This window comes from Charadrius vociferus, unplaced genomic scaffold, assembly GCF_000708025.1.
Source record: "Charadrius vociferus isolate BGI_N301 unplaced genomic scaffold, ASM70802v2 scaffold411, whole genome shotgun sequence".
In the NCBI taxonomy this organism is placed as follows: Eukaryota; Metazoa; Chordata; class Aves; order Charadriiformes; family Charadriidae; genus Charadrius; species Charadrius vociferus.
Window position 1 is genome coordinate 2,898,664 of NW_009646935.1, and position 15,758 is coordinate 2,914,421.

Genomic DNA, 15,758 nt, shown 5'->3' on the forward strand with positions numbered 1-15,758 from the left:
AGGGGGGGGGGGGGCGTCGCCTTACCGCACCGGCACAGACCTGAGAGCGACAGGGGGAGGGAGGCAGCTTTTCGCAGAGGGTGCTGTCGTGGTCAGCAGGGACGGTTGTGTTCATAAGCATAGAAACTCCTGGGAAAAGATTATCAATAACAATTTACTAGTAATACAGACACTTAGAAAATAAATAAATAAGCTGCCAGCCCCAAGCGGCCTGCTCTTTGCCTCAGTTCTCGGCCCCCCTCAGGCCGGGGTCACCTTCCCGGGGCGCGTTGGCTCCGGGCAGCGCAGCAGGCCGAGCCACGAGGCCGTCCAGGCCGGCGAGGGCCGGGAGGAGGCACGGCCGCACACCGAAAGGGACCTTTTTTTGGTTTGCCCTGAGGACGCACAACCTTCAGCCTCCCGCCATTCACATACCTGGTTGCTGGCGTCTCCTTTCAAATATGCCTGACCCGGGTAAATTGGATTTTCCTCCCTCGCTGTTCCCAGAAAACATGTGGGAGCCAGCTTTTACCCTCACGGCTGGTTTGAGGCCACAGTGTTTCATCAATCCATGAGGAAACCCGTACCTCAGCCTGCTAGGAAAACCCCAGTTCCCAGGCCCTCTAGTGAGGAGAGATCCGGGGAGGGCCACAACATCCAGAAATGTGACATGCTGCCTGTGACACATGGCAGAGGTTTGGCCAAGTCTGACTTGCCTCAGAAACTTGTCTGTGCCTTGAATCTGAGCAAATGTGTTCTCTCTTTCATTGCTTCCCTCTCTTGTTGCATCCCACAGTCTCTCCCGAAGCCAAAGAGGCAAACCCTGTTCCTAGTCAGACCGATTACACGACTGCAGCTTCGTGTAATGCCGTGTAAGTGGGATTTGTCCTACCTTAATGTATGCACGTAAATCCATTGCTGAACGCTGCAAACTTTCACACATACTTCTAGTACCAAAGGCGTTGTAGAAAAACATCTAAACATCTTGACTTGCTTCTAATAGTTTGTGTGCCTGCCTTAAGTTCATGTAGTGGTCAGCCTATAAAGAGCATCACTCCATCTTTGCTTAAAGGAAAATGCCCTGCGACTGAGTTTGCTCATACACGCACTGTCAAACTTTGGGTTTTTTTTTTTCTGTTGTCTCTCTTTTAAATGCAACAGAAATCTATGTTTTGAATATTTTGTATTTTTCTTAAAGTCATTGATTAGAAGAAAGCCCAAAGTTCATTCTGAAGTTGCTTGGTAACACTCAGCTTAAAACAATAGGTGCAACATGATTGAAAAGCTGTGGAGCAGTGTGGTTCTCCATGCAGGTTTGATTACCAGGCTCACGTTTTTCACAGGAATGTAAAAACTCACCAAGTTAACATCTTGGTGTCTGCCTACATCTCTGATACAGCACGTGAAAAAAAAAACACAAGAGAGCCAGTGGTATGGAGCTCTACTGATAGAGGTGCCATTGCCTCTTACCAGTTAACTAGCACAAGAAACATAAAAGCTGGATAAACCGTGAGCTTAGATTGCCCGTAGAGGCTCTCTGTTGTGACCAACCACGAGGTAATGTTCTTTCTTTCTGCTCTAAGAGCTACATGGGACACATCTTACACTTTTCTTAGCTATATGAACGTTTTGTTAAAACCATGCATAGGAAACTTTGACATATAATAAGCAATGAGGAATATAAATATGTTTTAAACATTACTGCACAGTCTACAATGGAATGTTTGGCTATTACAAGAAAAAAAAAGGGGGGGGGGCAATCTCTTCTCAGCCTTCAAGCACCTGTAAAAACCTGTGACTGCTCCCAGTTCGCAGTCTGCGCTAGGAGTTGGTTTACACTAGAAATAGCAAGAAATTAAACAAACCATTGAGGAGAGAAGGACAAGGTTTTCAACTCTCTTCTCTGTGCCCCTCAAGATAATTCAACAGACCCTGGCAGTGAAAGAAGATCCAATGAAACTGCCATTGGGCTATTGTGGAGTTTGTATCCATTGGCAGTCCTTCTTCCCTTCCCTGGAAAGAACAGAAGGAATTTGCTGACAGGTATGGAGCAGAACTATGTAAGTACACAGATAGGGGCCATTTTCAGAACACTGAATCCCACAGGAAGATTGGCATTATCCAGGGAATGCTTGAAGAAACTACTTTAACCAAGAACCATTCATTCCTTCCTCCCAGGGCAGAAAAGGTATATTTTCTACTGATGCATCTAACAGTGGAGAGCAATGTTTCAGGTTGTGAAAACAAAGCAAAACAAGCAGCTGTCTGAGCTGAACATTAACATTGCCTTCCCAGCTTCCTAACATAAGGCAAGTTGTGTGCTCTGCAGGGGTTAAATTTGCTTGTGTAAAATCTGAACAAGAGCAGAAAGTTCACAAATTCAGTGGGAGTAAGAAAGTAGAAGAATGCTACCTATGCTTATATGCTAAAGTGTATAAAATTCAAATTACTATTGTTAATGTCCTCAGACCCAGGACTTGCTCTCCAAGCAGTAAGAGGCAATGCAAATCTGCTCTTCTGGAGTTGCTACTTTATCCTTCATTTTTTACATCATCCTCACATTGCCACGTCTCAAAAGCACAGCGCCTTACTGGGACCCAGGGCTTCAAGGCTATGCTGCGCCTAACCTGCTAGCACTAGATTAATTAAGTGTTGAGCAACTCTTGTGAGTTTGCAAGAGGAGCAAAATCCTAAAGCCCTGTGTTTCTAGACCAAATAACTAAAGTAAAAGCCTTCCCGTTCTTCTGTTTTCCTGGAATGATTGCAAGCTTGCTTAAAAAGAGAGAGGGGAAAAAAACCCCACAGGCTACATACATAAGTCCCAACTTGTTTTATGTTTAACAACTGAAAGAGGAGAATGCTTTGAGCTCTGCTTCCCCTCCTCCCCACTCCCCCCAGGATCTCCCAAAAACTCTGCAAAGTGCAATAATCAACTTTCTCAGGGAGGAAGTGAACATTTTCAATGAGAACGTGGACACCATCCATCGAGCTGCTCACAGTACTTTTTTTGTCCTCCCCAGTCCACAGACAAAGCTGGAGTCAGCACAGCTGAGGACCTGGCTAGTCATTTCTCACAGAGCAAATGACAGAAAGTCTCAGCCATGTGAAGCAAGAGGGGAAGGTGGTCTGTGTGGTGAAGGACAGCCCGGTTTAAGGTGTCTATACCCTGTTTCAAAGCACTAAGTCCTTGGCAGCAATAGGAGATCCAGCTGTCCCCACTCGCTGTTGTTTATTACCAAAATCTGCTCTGCATATGGAGGCAAAACTGGAAACCAGTACAGGGTTTAAGAGCTTTCTCTTCTCTTTCTGGAGCCTAAGGGTAGCCATACCAGGACGAGACAGAAGATGGCACTCGAACAGCACCAGATGAGCAGCCATCGCTTAACACCTCCAGCAGGGGCAAGAGTTATGATCAGAGTATATATATTAAAAAAAAAAAAAAAAAACACAACGAACAAACAAAAAACAAAACCCGGAAAAAAGGAACAGCCACTCAGCCACGGGGGAAATGTTTTCATTATCAAAGCTTAAAGTTTGCCATTAATGTTAATGTTTTAGACTTTGGACTGTAAAGGCTAGATGCGTTACATAGTACCTGGAAGCTGTGCTCTCCTTCAGTTCACAATACGGCCTGATACTGTAGTTAATGTTTCTCTTGGAAATAAAAAGCAACCGTGCACATGATTCCATGTGAAAATGGCCAACTTGCTTTTGTACAGTCAGTTATCATTAGTGAGGGAACCGCTGAGAACAGCCTGGTAGGTTCACAGCTGGGTCTGCACACCCCAGGGATCATGGTAACAGGGCTGAGCTCTGCGACCCAAGAGGTCCCTCCTGGTCCTGCAGCCGCCGAACTGTGACCTCTTGTGTGAGGGTTGCTTAAAGAAATGAGTGGATCATGCTTCCAAGTGGTCAACCGTGATTTGAGGTTTAACTTTAGCCCTCAGCGTTCTACACATAAGTGTTTTCATATTAAGTACTGGAACTAGCATTGTAGCTTCTTCAAAACGGTACATTTTATACCAGTTTGTAAAGGGAACAGCTTTGCTACGTAGAAGAGAAGACTGAAGGAACTCAGGGAGGAAAAAAAAAATATTAGACTATTAATGTTATCTTTTAGCATTTACTCCCTTTTAATAAAAAAGATTTATAGGCTGATAGATTAGCCAGGTTCACAAAGAATCAGTGACACATCATTCCTCTAATTAATTTAGAAATAGATCAGACAGATTCCTATTTTACAGATAGGAAATTGAAATTGCCTTACTTCTCTCTATAGGCCTGTTTGTTTTTTCAAAATTTGACAAGTCTTATTACAGCTGCAACAGTAAGAAACTTCAGAGACCACAAAGGTCATTTAAACCAGATAAACCCAATACAAATGACCCAGAATTTAGAGAGCTTAATAAACCAGCTCTCTACTTCCTAAAGCTATTCACTGATGACGAGCTCTGTCTCCTTTTTCTTATTGCCAGTGGATATGGTCATACCGCATAAAGTGACATACCTGCATGATAAAAGATGTGTTGTTTCCCTGAAAGTTATCTTCTAGCTGCAGCAGAGTACAAACAATGTGTTATCTCTGCAGCAGCAGGATTCAGGTCCCCATTGTGTTAGGTCCTCTTTGAAGGCAGGAAGACAAAGGCAACCCCAGCCCCACACCTCAATGAAATTACCTTTGGCCAAATAACGGATGTCTGAAGCTGAGGTTAAGGCTCCCTCCAGTGAATTAAGCAGCATTTTCCTCAGGCTTCAGTGTGGTGAGTGGTTAAAGGCGGCAGAAAAAAGAACAAACATCTAATCGTTTCACCTCTGCATCTCTTTTGTATGAGCTCTTCTGCCTCTGTAGAGATATGCATCCCCTGCCACCTCGAGACAACACAGGAGCCAACTGTGCGAGCTCACACTAGCTAACGCAATCAAACTCATTCCATGGACATGCCAGCTTATCAGTACTAGAGATTTGCTCCTGTCAGAGACAGCATGCTTACTCGCAAACAAGGAGCCTTTGCCTCTGTATCTATACTGTCCCTGTGCGGGACAGAAACCATTATTTTTTATTCTTTATACAGCACTTACCACCATTAGCCTTCTGTCCACAACCCACGCTTTAAGTAGGAAAACGGGAATTGAGCAAGGCTTGAACACTTTTGGGACCCAGACTGCTTTTAGAAGGTGCAAACTCCTGGACAGTATTGAAATAGCTGATGTAAAGTCTCCTACACTTATCAGGCAAACTATCTTCCAAAATCTCTCTGTTAGTCCACCATTTACTACTCACGGTCAGATTACCTGGCATGCTGATAACTCGGTTGTAGAGGTGCTTGAACATTGCCCTCCTAACAGTGTCCAGGAGGGCTTATTTTCAGACAAGCAATTTTGAAAACAGCTAGATACGACAGGTCCGGTGTTGTGCTTGGCCCACTGTTTCCAAGTGCTGGGAGGCTATCCTGAAGATACTGAGTAGTTGCATAGAGATCCAGCCTGGATGAAGCAAGATTAAGCCAGGTAGGAAGAGATACCAGAACCAGACTGTCTCTGCACAGTTCGTGTGTCTACACTGCCTCGTACTTCATCTCAGCCCTCTTATTCTGGATGGTGGAAGAGCTGGCTGTACCATATATGCACAATATTCTCATTTATGAAAAAGGAGCTGCTTTTTTTTTTTCCCCCTAGACGTTGCTTTTTCAACCCTGAGGGCACTCAGATAATCTATAAAAGTCTTCCCTGTACCATCAGGCCAGAGGAACTCTTTTTCTCTTCTAGAAAACACATCTTCCCAGAATACTTCTGCTCAAAATTTTAGCTGACATATCCATGTACATGATGCAGCTGCTAGAACACACCAACGCAGATTTGATCATAACGCTGTAGCTGTCAGATGAAGGAATAAATACAACAGATGTATCACCAGGCAACAGCAGCAATGAAGGAAATAAAGCACAGATGTATATGAGAAAAATGAGGGTTTTAATGATAAATTAGCAGGTAAGAAAGACAATAAAGAATCAGTGAGCTCTGTTTGACATATTTAGGATCTTTGCCACATCAGAGTCTTAGTCTTCAATTAGATGGTAGCTATCAGGGGAGAAAAGCGTCGGCTTTAGGACTTAAGCACCCACCAGTAGCATCAGTTTGAAAGCAAAGTTTGGGTTCTCATTCTTGGCAACACTCGTTAGCAAGTTTTTCGGATCTGCTGACTTTTTTTTTTCTTTCATTCAGAATAAGCATCTGTGGAGTACTTGACACAATCCTTGGAAATGACGCATCACCACCCGGCTGTTCTATGGCACTTTTCAAGTCTCACAGTCAATTTTTGGTACAAGAATGGATCACATTTCCACTTGAGCCTTGACCTTCAGGGCTGACGTGATTTCCAGTCCGCTCACAGGACTACTCATGTAACTGGTACGTTGCTGCATTATGTTTCATTAAAAACGGTCACTCCATGTCCTGCAGTTGCTCACAAATTTAGAAGTCCACTTTTAAAAAAGCAAGCTGCTTTGTCTGTGAAGCACAAATCCAGTTTACAGTTTTCTTTCACTTTAGAACTCCAGCCACTCTGTCATATAAATACAGTTTGATGGAGAAATCTCACCACCTTCATGGCAATCATCAAAAACCTGCAAAAGCAAGCCCAGTGTCAGTAGAGTAATTACTTCCAATAAGATGATGCTTGCTGTATGCAACATGCTCGCATGTTTTCTGCTCCTTCCCCAGTAGAAAAGCAGTAGTCTATCAGAGCCCAAAATCTAGGAAGTCCAATGCCAGCTCTGAGGAAGAGTAACCTGAGCACAACAAAGCAAAACAGACCCCACTGTAGTAAACGTTGCAGATGGACACACTGGTGAGTGTTACCCACATATGAGTTTATAATCCAAGGGACCAAAAACTAGACAGAAATAAGTTAGCTTGTTAAAAACATAAATAGGCAAACTTGGGATCAGACAATATAATAATATAATTTGGAACTGGCTACACTTGACAGCACCCTTTCACATACAGTACAATAAAGAGACAACATGTAAGTGGGAAACATCCTGGTCTAAACTGAAGAACCCGCCTCTTACACCATAGCTAAGGCATCACGGGTAACACTCATAACCATAGCTGGCTTAGAAAGCCACGAGGATGCCTCATGGGCATAACCTTGCCATGTGCTGGCTGGCCATTTGCAGGATTTTATTCAAAATTTACATACACCTACATATTCATATACAGAATTAGTTACTTACGGGACAGAGCCCACAGGGTGTCCTGACTAATCCAGTGGGTTGTATGAGAGGACTAACAGCTCTGTACAATTTCATCTGTCCATCCACACTGCCTACCGTCCCTTCCTTTGCAGCAATGATAGTCATCTCCACTTTTCCGTCATATATTAGTGTATTTAAAATGGTTTCAATATCTTCCATTGACAACTCTACCTAAGAAATAATTTGTAAAATAAATATTAGTAAAGACACATGCCAGTAAGTCCTGCAAGGAGGAAATGAGCAAACAGCACGAGTAACAAATCCTTAGAATTCTAACCTAGCCCAGATCAAGGAAGCACTCTCGCTCAGTGCTTTATAGGGTTGTACAGATACAAAAAGAAAAGCAAATACCAATACCTCCTATCTCCCAAGCACTTTTGGATTACACTAGCCCTGGCTTACCAAAAAGAACTTCCCTATGCACCTCAAGTGTCTACATCATCCTAGCATGATACATTTCCAGTTTTCCAGGAAAACAATCATGAAAGAAAACAGACAGACTGCTAAAGATATGTCTGTTGATGGTGACCAACAATTAGGGGGGGCCCTCCTTCCCCACCCCCAAAACTTCTTGAAGTGCATACGCAAACTTAAGAGAAATTATAAAATATAAACTGGTTGAGATAGTTAAAGGAAAACTTACTCCAGTTCCCATCAACAAGTACGTGGATGAAAATTCTTTTACATGTCTTTGAAAACCCTCGTGTACAAACTACCCTGGAATCCCATGCAGTGCCAACGACCCTCCTCAAAAAGCAATAAGGCAGCAAAGGCCAATTCCAATGCAGTAACCAGGTAGGGTACTAAAGCGCTTATCAGACCCTCACCAAATTTGCAGGACCCAACTCCTGCAGCTAGTCATGCACTGAGGATTTTGACAGTAATAAGATGAATCTATTCTGACCTTACTGATACCCAGTTCACAGATGTATTTCCACACCTCATGGGATGAGGCAAATGAGCTGTTCCTCTGTATCATGGGGTTCTGTTTGCTCTCTCGAGCTGCTTCTGCCTGAGAAAAATGCAAAGATGAGTTATAATCAGTACTTGCTGCTAAGAGCCTCCTTCATGGTTCAGTTTCAGGCAGACTGAAGTATAAAAGTTGATTTCCAAACCATTTCTGGGACGTATTTTTTATTTAGCATTTAAAGCTATGTCCTTAAGACTGATGTATGTGAGACAATGTGGTGCACAATAAAACATAATCTTACATTAAATATGACAAAATTTACACAATGATTTAGATTAATATTAATTTAGATTAATAGAAGGAATATCAGCATCTGGCAGTTTTTGACACAAAAGAAGTTTCTGCTGTACCTACTGCCAGTTAGAATATATTTCAACGGAAGAGAGAGATGTTGCAATCCACATAAGACTTATTTAATAGAAAGCAGGCTCCTCCTGCAGTTATACTAGAGAAAACTGTCTTCTAGGCAGAGCTGACTAACTAGTGCCTTTCACCCTCTCAGAAATTAGGAACTCTGCAGGCAAAATAGTGACTTTTGCCAGGCTTTTTGGTCCTGTGTTCTTTGCTGCCTACCTTGTCATTGGACCTTGGAGACTGAAGGCTTCACTCCCTGTACAGGGTGTGACAATATGCATTATTAAAGTGCAACACCATCACACTTGCTGTGACAAAACACAATCCAGTACAGGTTTGCCAATCCAGTTAGAACAATGGCCAACACTATGGAAAACTTAAGCTTTGCCCATCACTGGTTTTATAAAGAAAAGAATTACTTGCACAAAACTAGTGACTTCAATAGTGGCACTCACCTTACTCTGTAGAAATTTAAAACACTGCTGATTTAACACCTCCACAAATTCAGACTCAAAGTCTTGGTCACTGTACCAAGCCCCACCAGTCACTGACCGGTCAGGCTGCAGGTTATACAGCATATACACCTTCTTCTTGGATGCCTGTTAGAGACAAAGTGCACAGCTCTTAACAGCGGAAAGTCTTCCATAAGAAAGGAAGATATAAGAAGATATCTGCAAAAGAGAGAGTTCATTACGCTGAAAACCTGGTGCACAGCAATCCAGCTATCCTTAACATGTTTGACTCTCAGATAACATGGTGATAAAGAGAAGATCAATACATTTAGATTCCTAATCACTTTATAACAGTGTTAGAAGAGAGAAGCCTAGTAACAATGTGCACACAATACAAACCTCACCGAAGAAGAACTCAGAGTTCAATTTTAGCCTATTGTCTCTAATCCCCCTCCACAGTCAAAGGCGGGCAGGAAAGCGTCTTTAGAAGACAGCAAAGACAAACTTAACGGAGAAACTTTCAACTATTTCTGCAGGATTCAACCCGTGCACTGATGATTGGAGGACCCTTACGTGATCAAATTCTGCAGCTAAAGTTAGCCCTTGCGAGCCCACTCCTTACTGCCACACCTAGACAGGGTGAATGGGAATGCTGCTTCAGTTCTGATATTAGTAATCAGTTAAAGTGCAATGGTCATCCAAAGGACTACTCAGCAACCACTGAAGGAATTTTAGCAGCATTACGTCCCCTGTATGACTAGATGAAGCCAGCATTTCTCACAAGAACATGAAAAAACTACTGCTTCTCTATGTCCAACTTCATTATCTCCATTTTATTTTTATTTAGGAAGTCACCCTCACATCTCACTCCCCCTGAAAAAAATGCACACACGCAAGGCAAGGTATCGCCTCCACGGTGCAGATGAGGCTGACACATAGAAAAAGCATATAATATAAAACTTCCAAGAGTTCACAAACAAGTGATCTTCCTGGTGTCCTAAGCCTTGCAACAAGACAGACTCTCTGCTGGTAACTGGGAGAATGTCCAAAAAACATGCTAATACCAGTGCTAACTAATTAGGCATGTAAGGGAGAGCAGGATGCTCCGTGAGCACTATAACAGTGTGAGAAAAAGCATGGAAAAGGATAAGCCCTACTCTAGTACATGGACTGTTTGCACATAAGGTAAGAAAGTTCTTGAGTAACTGGAACAAAGTAGAGGAACCAAGACTGAAACAGAACCAAATGCCTTAGAATTTTTTTGAAATAAACCATACAAATCCAGTATGACCCAGATAATTGAAGGGAGTTTCAGGAATTCCAGGGGAGAGCAACCTTGCAAGGCCACTTGCAGCTAGGTAACCATATCACTAGTCCCATATAAAAGGCTGAGATTGCTTCAGTATCAGAAATACCAAATTGTGGTACAGCAACACTGGAACCAAGGGAGAAAAAGCAGTTATGGGCAGGTTGCTTATTTGGGTGGACACTGAGTGGAGAATGGAGAAAAGGGTGGTAGAAAGGAGAGTTAAGAAACAAGAAAAGGCAGTAAGGTATAAAAATCAGTCATGGAACAACAGAGGGCAGGATCTGCAGACAGCAGGAGTGTGGATGCCTATGGGCAGCAGAGAAGCTGACCTGTGGACCCAAACCCATTGGGATGCTGGAGGGAATCCCACCAGACTTTTCCCTAACTTTATGTCCTAAAGACCAGCTATAGAAGGACAGAGAAAAGGGTGACAGAACTGCAGATTAGCAGCAAGAAGCGCGAGAGGTTTGTGAAGGGTAACAAAACTGCAGGAAGAGTTGTATGCAATAAAGAATTAAGAGAATTAAAACTTCAATTTAATAATAATGGTATGTAATTAGTAGTGATGGGAAGAATGATAAAACTGTATATTAATAGTGATACTTTTATTATAAATCAGCTTGTTAGTAGCATGTTGATTATTTAATAAACATTATAGCCTTTCATATCTGTTGCACCTCAAACCTGCATACTTAAGACAGTCAAATGCTGGTGCAGTCAGTGAAAGAGCTGGAGGCAGAACAAGGTTTCTCTGCTCCCAGTCCCCTGTTCAGACATATACAGCATGCAGCAAACGTTTGAAATGGTTAAAAAAAGAAGTCACAAAATACTCACTGCCACAGATTTAACTGCTTTAATTAGTTTCTTGCTTTCCAAGTTTTTCAGTATCTTGTTGATCTCTGTTAAAGGCAAATTACTTTTATATCTAATGTCCCTGCTCCATATACCTGTTTAAAAACAGAAAAATGAACGGAAGTAAATAGAAGAAACCGTTTGTTTCTGTACATACTCACAAACCAGAAAAAAAAAAAAAAAATCACATCACAGCATTGCTTGACTCGCTTGATAGGATGTATCCTTGATCCTACCACTCCCAGCAAAAGGGAGGGAAGGAACAGAAGGGGATGGAATGAAAAAACCAACTGAAAAAAACAAGAAACGCTCTCTCTCCTCCAAGAGCTCTTACAAGTGGACCCCATTTCACTGCCAACACGAATACATCACAGAAATGTTTTTGCATTTTTAGGTAACTAGTGTTAGTGCTTCAACAAAAATATGACAGCCAGTTCTACCTGTCATCTCTCAACCACAGTGTGCAGTGACGGCTGAGAAAGCCTAATTACTAGCAGTGGTTTCTATTGGCAGTACACCTGTTAAATCTGATACAGATACCATGTTTTCTTTTAAGTAGTGAGCGTTCTGTGGATTCCTCAGCTTGACAGTACCATAGATAAGTCATAATTCATATTCCCAAATATTCTGAAAGAGCCCCCTAGAAAAGTCAACCAGGACAGGTTGTTATTTTAATAGAGGAACATGTCATCTTCTCTTTTGTTTTTAAAAAGCGGGCACACGGAACATTAGCTACAGACCTGGTATGGGGACTCCATATTTTATATTTATATGGTCTGGAGAAGTATTTAAAAGTTTGGATAGGAACAGTTCCGTAAGTAAACAGAGTTAGTACCATTCACAATTATAATTCATTTAAACTACCTTTGTTGCCTGCATCTTCTATAATTTGGTAAACCAGTTTCTCTTGATTGTCAGAGCCTTTCATTTTACTGTAAAATAAGACAGACATCAGGATTTTTGCAAGGTCCAAAATCTGAAAGAAGTATATTTTGTTTAAAACTGACAAGTACTATGAAAAAAACAATGCAAAAAAAAAAACCGACTAACCCTACACAATAAGCCAGCCACTGGCAAATATAATACATGACACTAAACCTCTCAATCAAGCCAAGCTTGCCAGTGAGAAGCCACAGTAAAGAAAAAAGAGCACAATATGAAAGAAAAGTGACTAAACAAGAGTCACTCCACTTGTCATAACAATGGGGAATTTGGAGTCACATATTAACACAACTGTAGAAGGTCAAACACAGCACAGAGCATAATTTAGGATAATCTGTCTCTAGACAGAATATCTTAAAAGGGATAGTAGCATGCTCCCAACTCCAAAACATGCCTTTTCACTGGTCTGAGAAAGTGTGAACTCGGCAATCTTTTTCTAAAGCATTTGAAAGAGAGGATGACATGCCTGCACTGAGGATAATTTTGCAGGGTATTTCTTTCCAGAAGTACGTCTAGGCATCTTTTACGCAGATTTACATAGGCATCGCAAGACATGGTTTGAAGGTTCATTTTAATAAATCAAAGAGCATGAGTTCAAGTGGCCTCCTGGAACAGCTGTAAATATGAGCTGATCCTGTAACACGAGCAGTGAGGAAGACCACAGTTTGCAGATGGTAAGGTCGGGCTTCAGCTGGAATTCACCTGAGCATACGCATGTTTGCACAGGTCACTTTGCTGTCACCTGGTCCAGAAACCCTGCTAGCAAGTTAGAGCTATAGTCCCATGGCACCCTCTGTTCAGTAGAAACCACTACACCTAACACACTTTTCAGGATCAGCTCAGGGGATTTAAGTGTACTGTCCGGCAACAAGCAGTTATGTTCTGTAACATCCACGTTACAGAATCCATATTACATCACTGAATGTCTTCTCAGCAGTGCTACATGCGAGTTGCAGAATTGTGTTCCAAATATATTTATCCAGCAAACACAAGGCTTACCTTGCATTTTGAGACTCTTTGATTCTATATAGGAGGCCCGCGTTGCTCCTGAGAAGGTCCAGTTGCCCCTAGAACAGATGGGCACAATGCATTTACTTTCCTTCAAATAGCTTGTTTCAGAACGTGGCAAGAATCTTCTAATATTCTAAATTAAAAACCTTATTTCACATCAACTGAATAAAGGAAAGGGAAAATAACATTTCTAACTACTGGCAACAATACTACCCTTGAGGATATTTTTTCCCTTCAAGTACAATAATACCCTTTAGGATATTGTTTTTCCCGACAAGCATTCATTTATCATCAGCTATCAGAAATAACAAACACAGTTCCCAACCCTTCCCACAACATCTATGCACTTCCTATTATTTCTCCTAACTTTCACCATTGGACTAGGGATAGCAAGTCCTTGTATACTTTGCTCTTACTTTCCACCAAAACACTCTGGCTACCCAGAAATCACCTTGGAGCTCTACTGTACAAGTTTTGAATAATTCTGAGTTCCAGTAGCAAAGTTTATTTTTCACTAAGTAGAGATCACTGGAAAACTGCCAGCCAGGATTGATGGTGCCCCTCAGAGGCAAATTACTGGCATCTCTCACTCACAAAACATTTGTCCTGCCCTTGACGCTTGTGCCTAGGCCAGGCAAATTCTTATTTCCTATTTTGAAGGGGCAAGCAATTAGACAAGTTCAAGAGCATAACTGCGTATAATAGCATTAACTAGCATTCACTCTGTCATTGCCAGCTAATCCTTTCCCCATAGTTACAGCCTTGTTTCTCACAGATTTGCATTATGTGGTCGATTGAAGCTCACACCTCAGGATGATCCCCCTTCAACACTTTTCTACAGATGAAATACTTGCAGCTGACCTCTGGTGAAGTACCTGATGCTTATTAAGGCTGAGCTCTCACTGCATTTTTTCCCTAGGCTCGAGGTACTTACTAGATCTCCCCACACACCCCAAGGCATCTATTTTAAACAAATTCTAGAGACTTGACAATCTTTGAAGCCTCATTGTGAAATATGGCCAATCTATTCAAAAGTTACTGAACACACAAGCTCACATCCAATGTGCTGATAAACGTATTTATAACAGTAAGAACAAAAAGAGAAAGTTTAGTTTACTTCCAGTGCCATCTAGTATGGTTCAAGCTAAGAAGTTTTGATTAAAAAAAGAAAAAACAAAAACCAAACAAACCACATCTTGCTCAGTTTGCACACTTTCCAACACCTCACTTTCTGAGAAAGGAAGCGCCCCTCTTTTCAACAGTGCTCTCTCAACCTGCTTTATTTCCTGACTTCACATGCCCATGAAGCAGCAGCTAAGGAACCAAAAGAACTCTTGATCTTTAAAGACCTTGAACATTTAGCTGATACTCAAGTTTATGCCACGCTGAACCAACAAGACTAAACAGCTACTATCTGTTCCTGAACACGTGGCAGAAGTAGTTGACAGTGCTCCTATCTTGGGCTGGCTCCTGATACAGCAAAGGGAAATGCCCAGTGAGATGCGGGAAATTTATAGAAGACGCAAAAAAAATCCCTTGAGATGTTTCACCTGCATATTATCAGAGGAATCCATTATTTCAGGATTTTGTGAGGGGGTTGGAAAAGATCTTCATATGTAAGAGCATGGGCTAACATTCATTCTTTTATTTCTAGCTAATTCGTTCCCCACCATTAGCGAGCTGGTCTTGCTGTTATCACCTGTGGCCATCTCAGCACCTGCTGAACCACAGCAACTGCGCTTGCACGCAACTGTTACATCAGACCATTGTATCACATTCTGCTTTACAAAGTAACACACAGGGAAAAGAAGACCAAAGAAATTTACATACATCAAAAATAAACGTGGTACTTCTTCAGCAGTAGCTTCCTCACCTACAAATCCACATGGATATACACATTCATATTAACTTCATATTACAGAATGGAAAGAGTAAGTTTTGAGGTATGTTATGGCAACCATAAGTAAGTTATGGTAACTGTATGTTACGGCAAGTGCTGGGATTAATTTGCTAGCCCAGCCACAGAGGTTGCTAACATGCAACCTGTCTGTATGACGAGCGCTCTGGGTCAGCTGAACTAATGCAAGGAAGGTGAGATCACCCTACCATTGAGAGCAGCCTGTTGATCGCCATGGCTCGCTGCTGGGCTTCCATGTGTGGCATATCATTTTGAATCACCTGGTCTGTGATACCGTGAGGGAACTGATGACACAGCTCAATAATCCTGGGGGAGAAGAAAAGCAAATTTAAAAGCATGTTCTATTGCATCCAAAACCAAATCCAAACAGTATTAGAGTCAGAACGGAAGAGAGGGAAAAGAACAACTCGGGGGAAAAGTACCCATTAACTGCTTCTTGGTCATATCTATTGAGGGAACTTAGTCACATGGTGCTCTGTTTTACTTTTATGTTGTTTTCATTATTAACAACATGGACTTAGAGCACCCTGTGCAGTTTCATTATACAAAAGGTTCTGACAGGAAGTAATTGCTAGGTAGTCAGAGAATACAAATACTGATGAAATACCTTTTATGAAAAAAAATGACTTAACGCAGAAAAGCCACAATTCCCCTTTCCAAGAACAGCAAGGCACCAGGGCAGCCGAAGGGAACCTGACCCTATCCCTCACTGCTA

General features: G+C 41.9%; 2 protein-coding genes across 2 annotated transcripts; one reads left to right on the forward strand and one right to left on the reverse strand.

Moving 5' to 3' along the window:
* Positions 1-550: 550 nt before the first annotated feature.
* Positions 551-2,474, forward strand: RBBP9 (retinoblastoma binding protein 9). The gene is given in 4 exon segments (XM_009894857.1): positions 551-674; positions 776-851; positions 1,909-2,167; positions 2,448-2,474. Coding segments are annotated over 4 exon segments (486 nt in total).
* A 4,000-nt stretch (positions 2,475-6,474) lies between these two features.
* On the reverse strand, positions 6,475-15,345 carry POLR3F (polymerase (RNA) III (DNA directed) polypeptide F, 39 kDa). Its single transcript, XM_009894826.1, has 8 exons — positions 15,232-15,345; positions 13,114-13,181; positions 12,037-12,104; positions 11,155-11,267; positions 9,015-9,158; positions 8,140-8,247; positions 7,215-7,406; positions 6,475-6,602 (listed from the first exon to the last, which is right to left on the reverse strand). Exons 1-8 carry the CDS (start codon positions 15,286-15,288, stop codon positions 6,525-6,527), a joined length of 828 nt encoding a protein of 275 aa, XP_009893128.1. The 5' UTR covers positions 15,289-15,345; the 3' UTR covers positions 6,475-6,524.
* Positions 15,346-15,758: the final 413 nt, after the last annotated feature.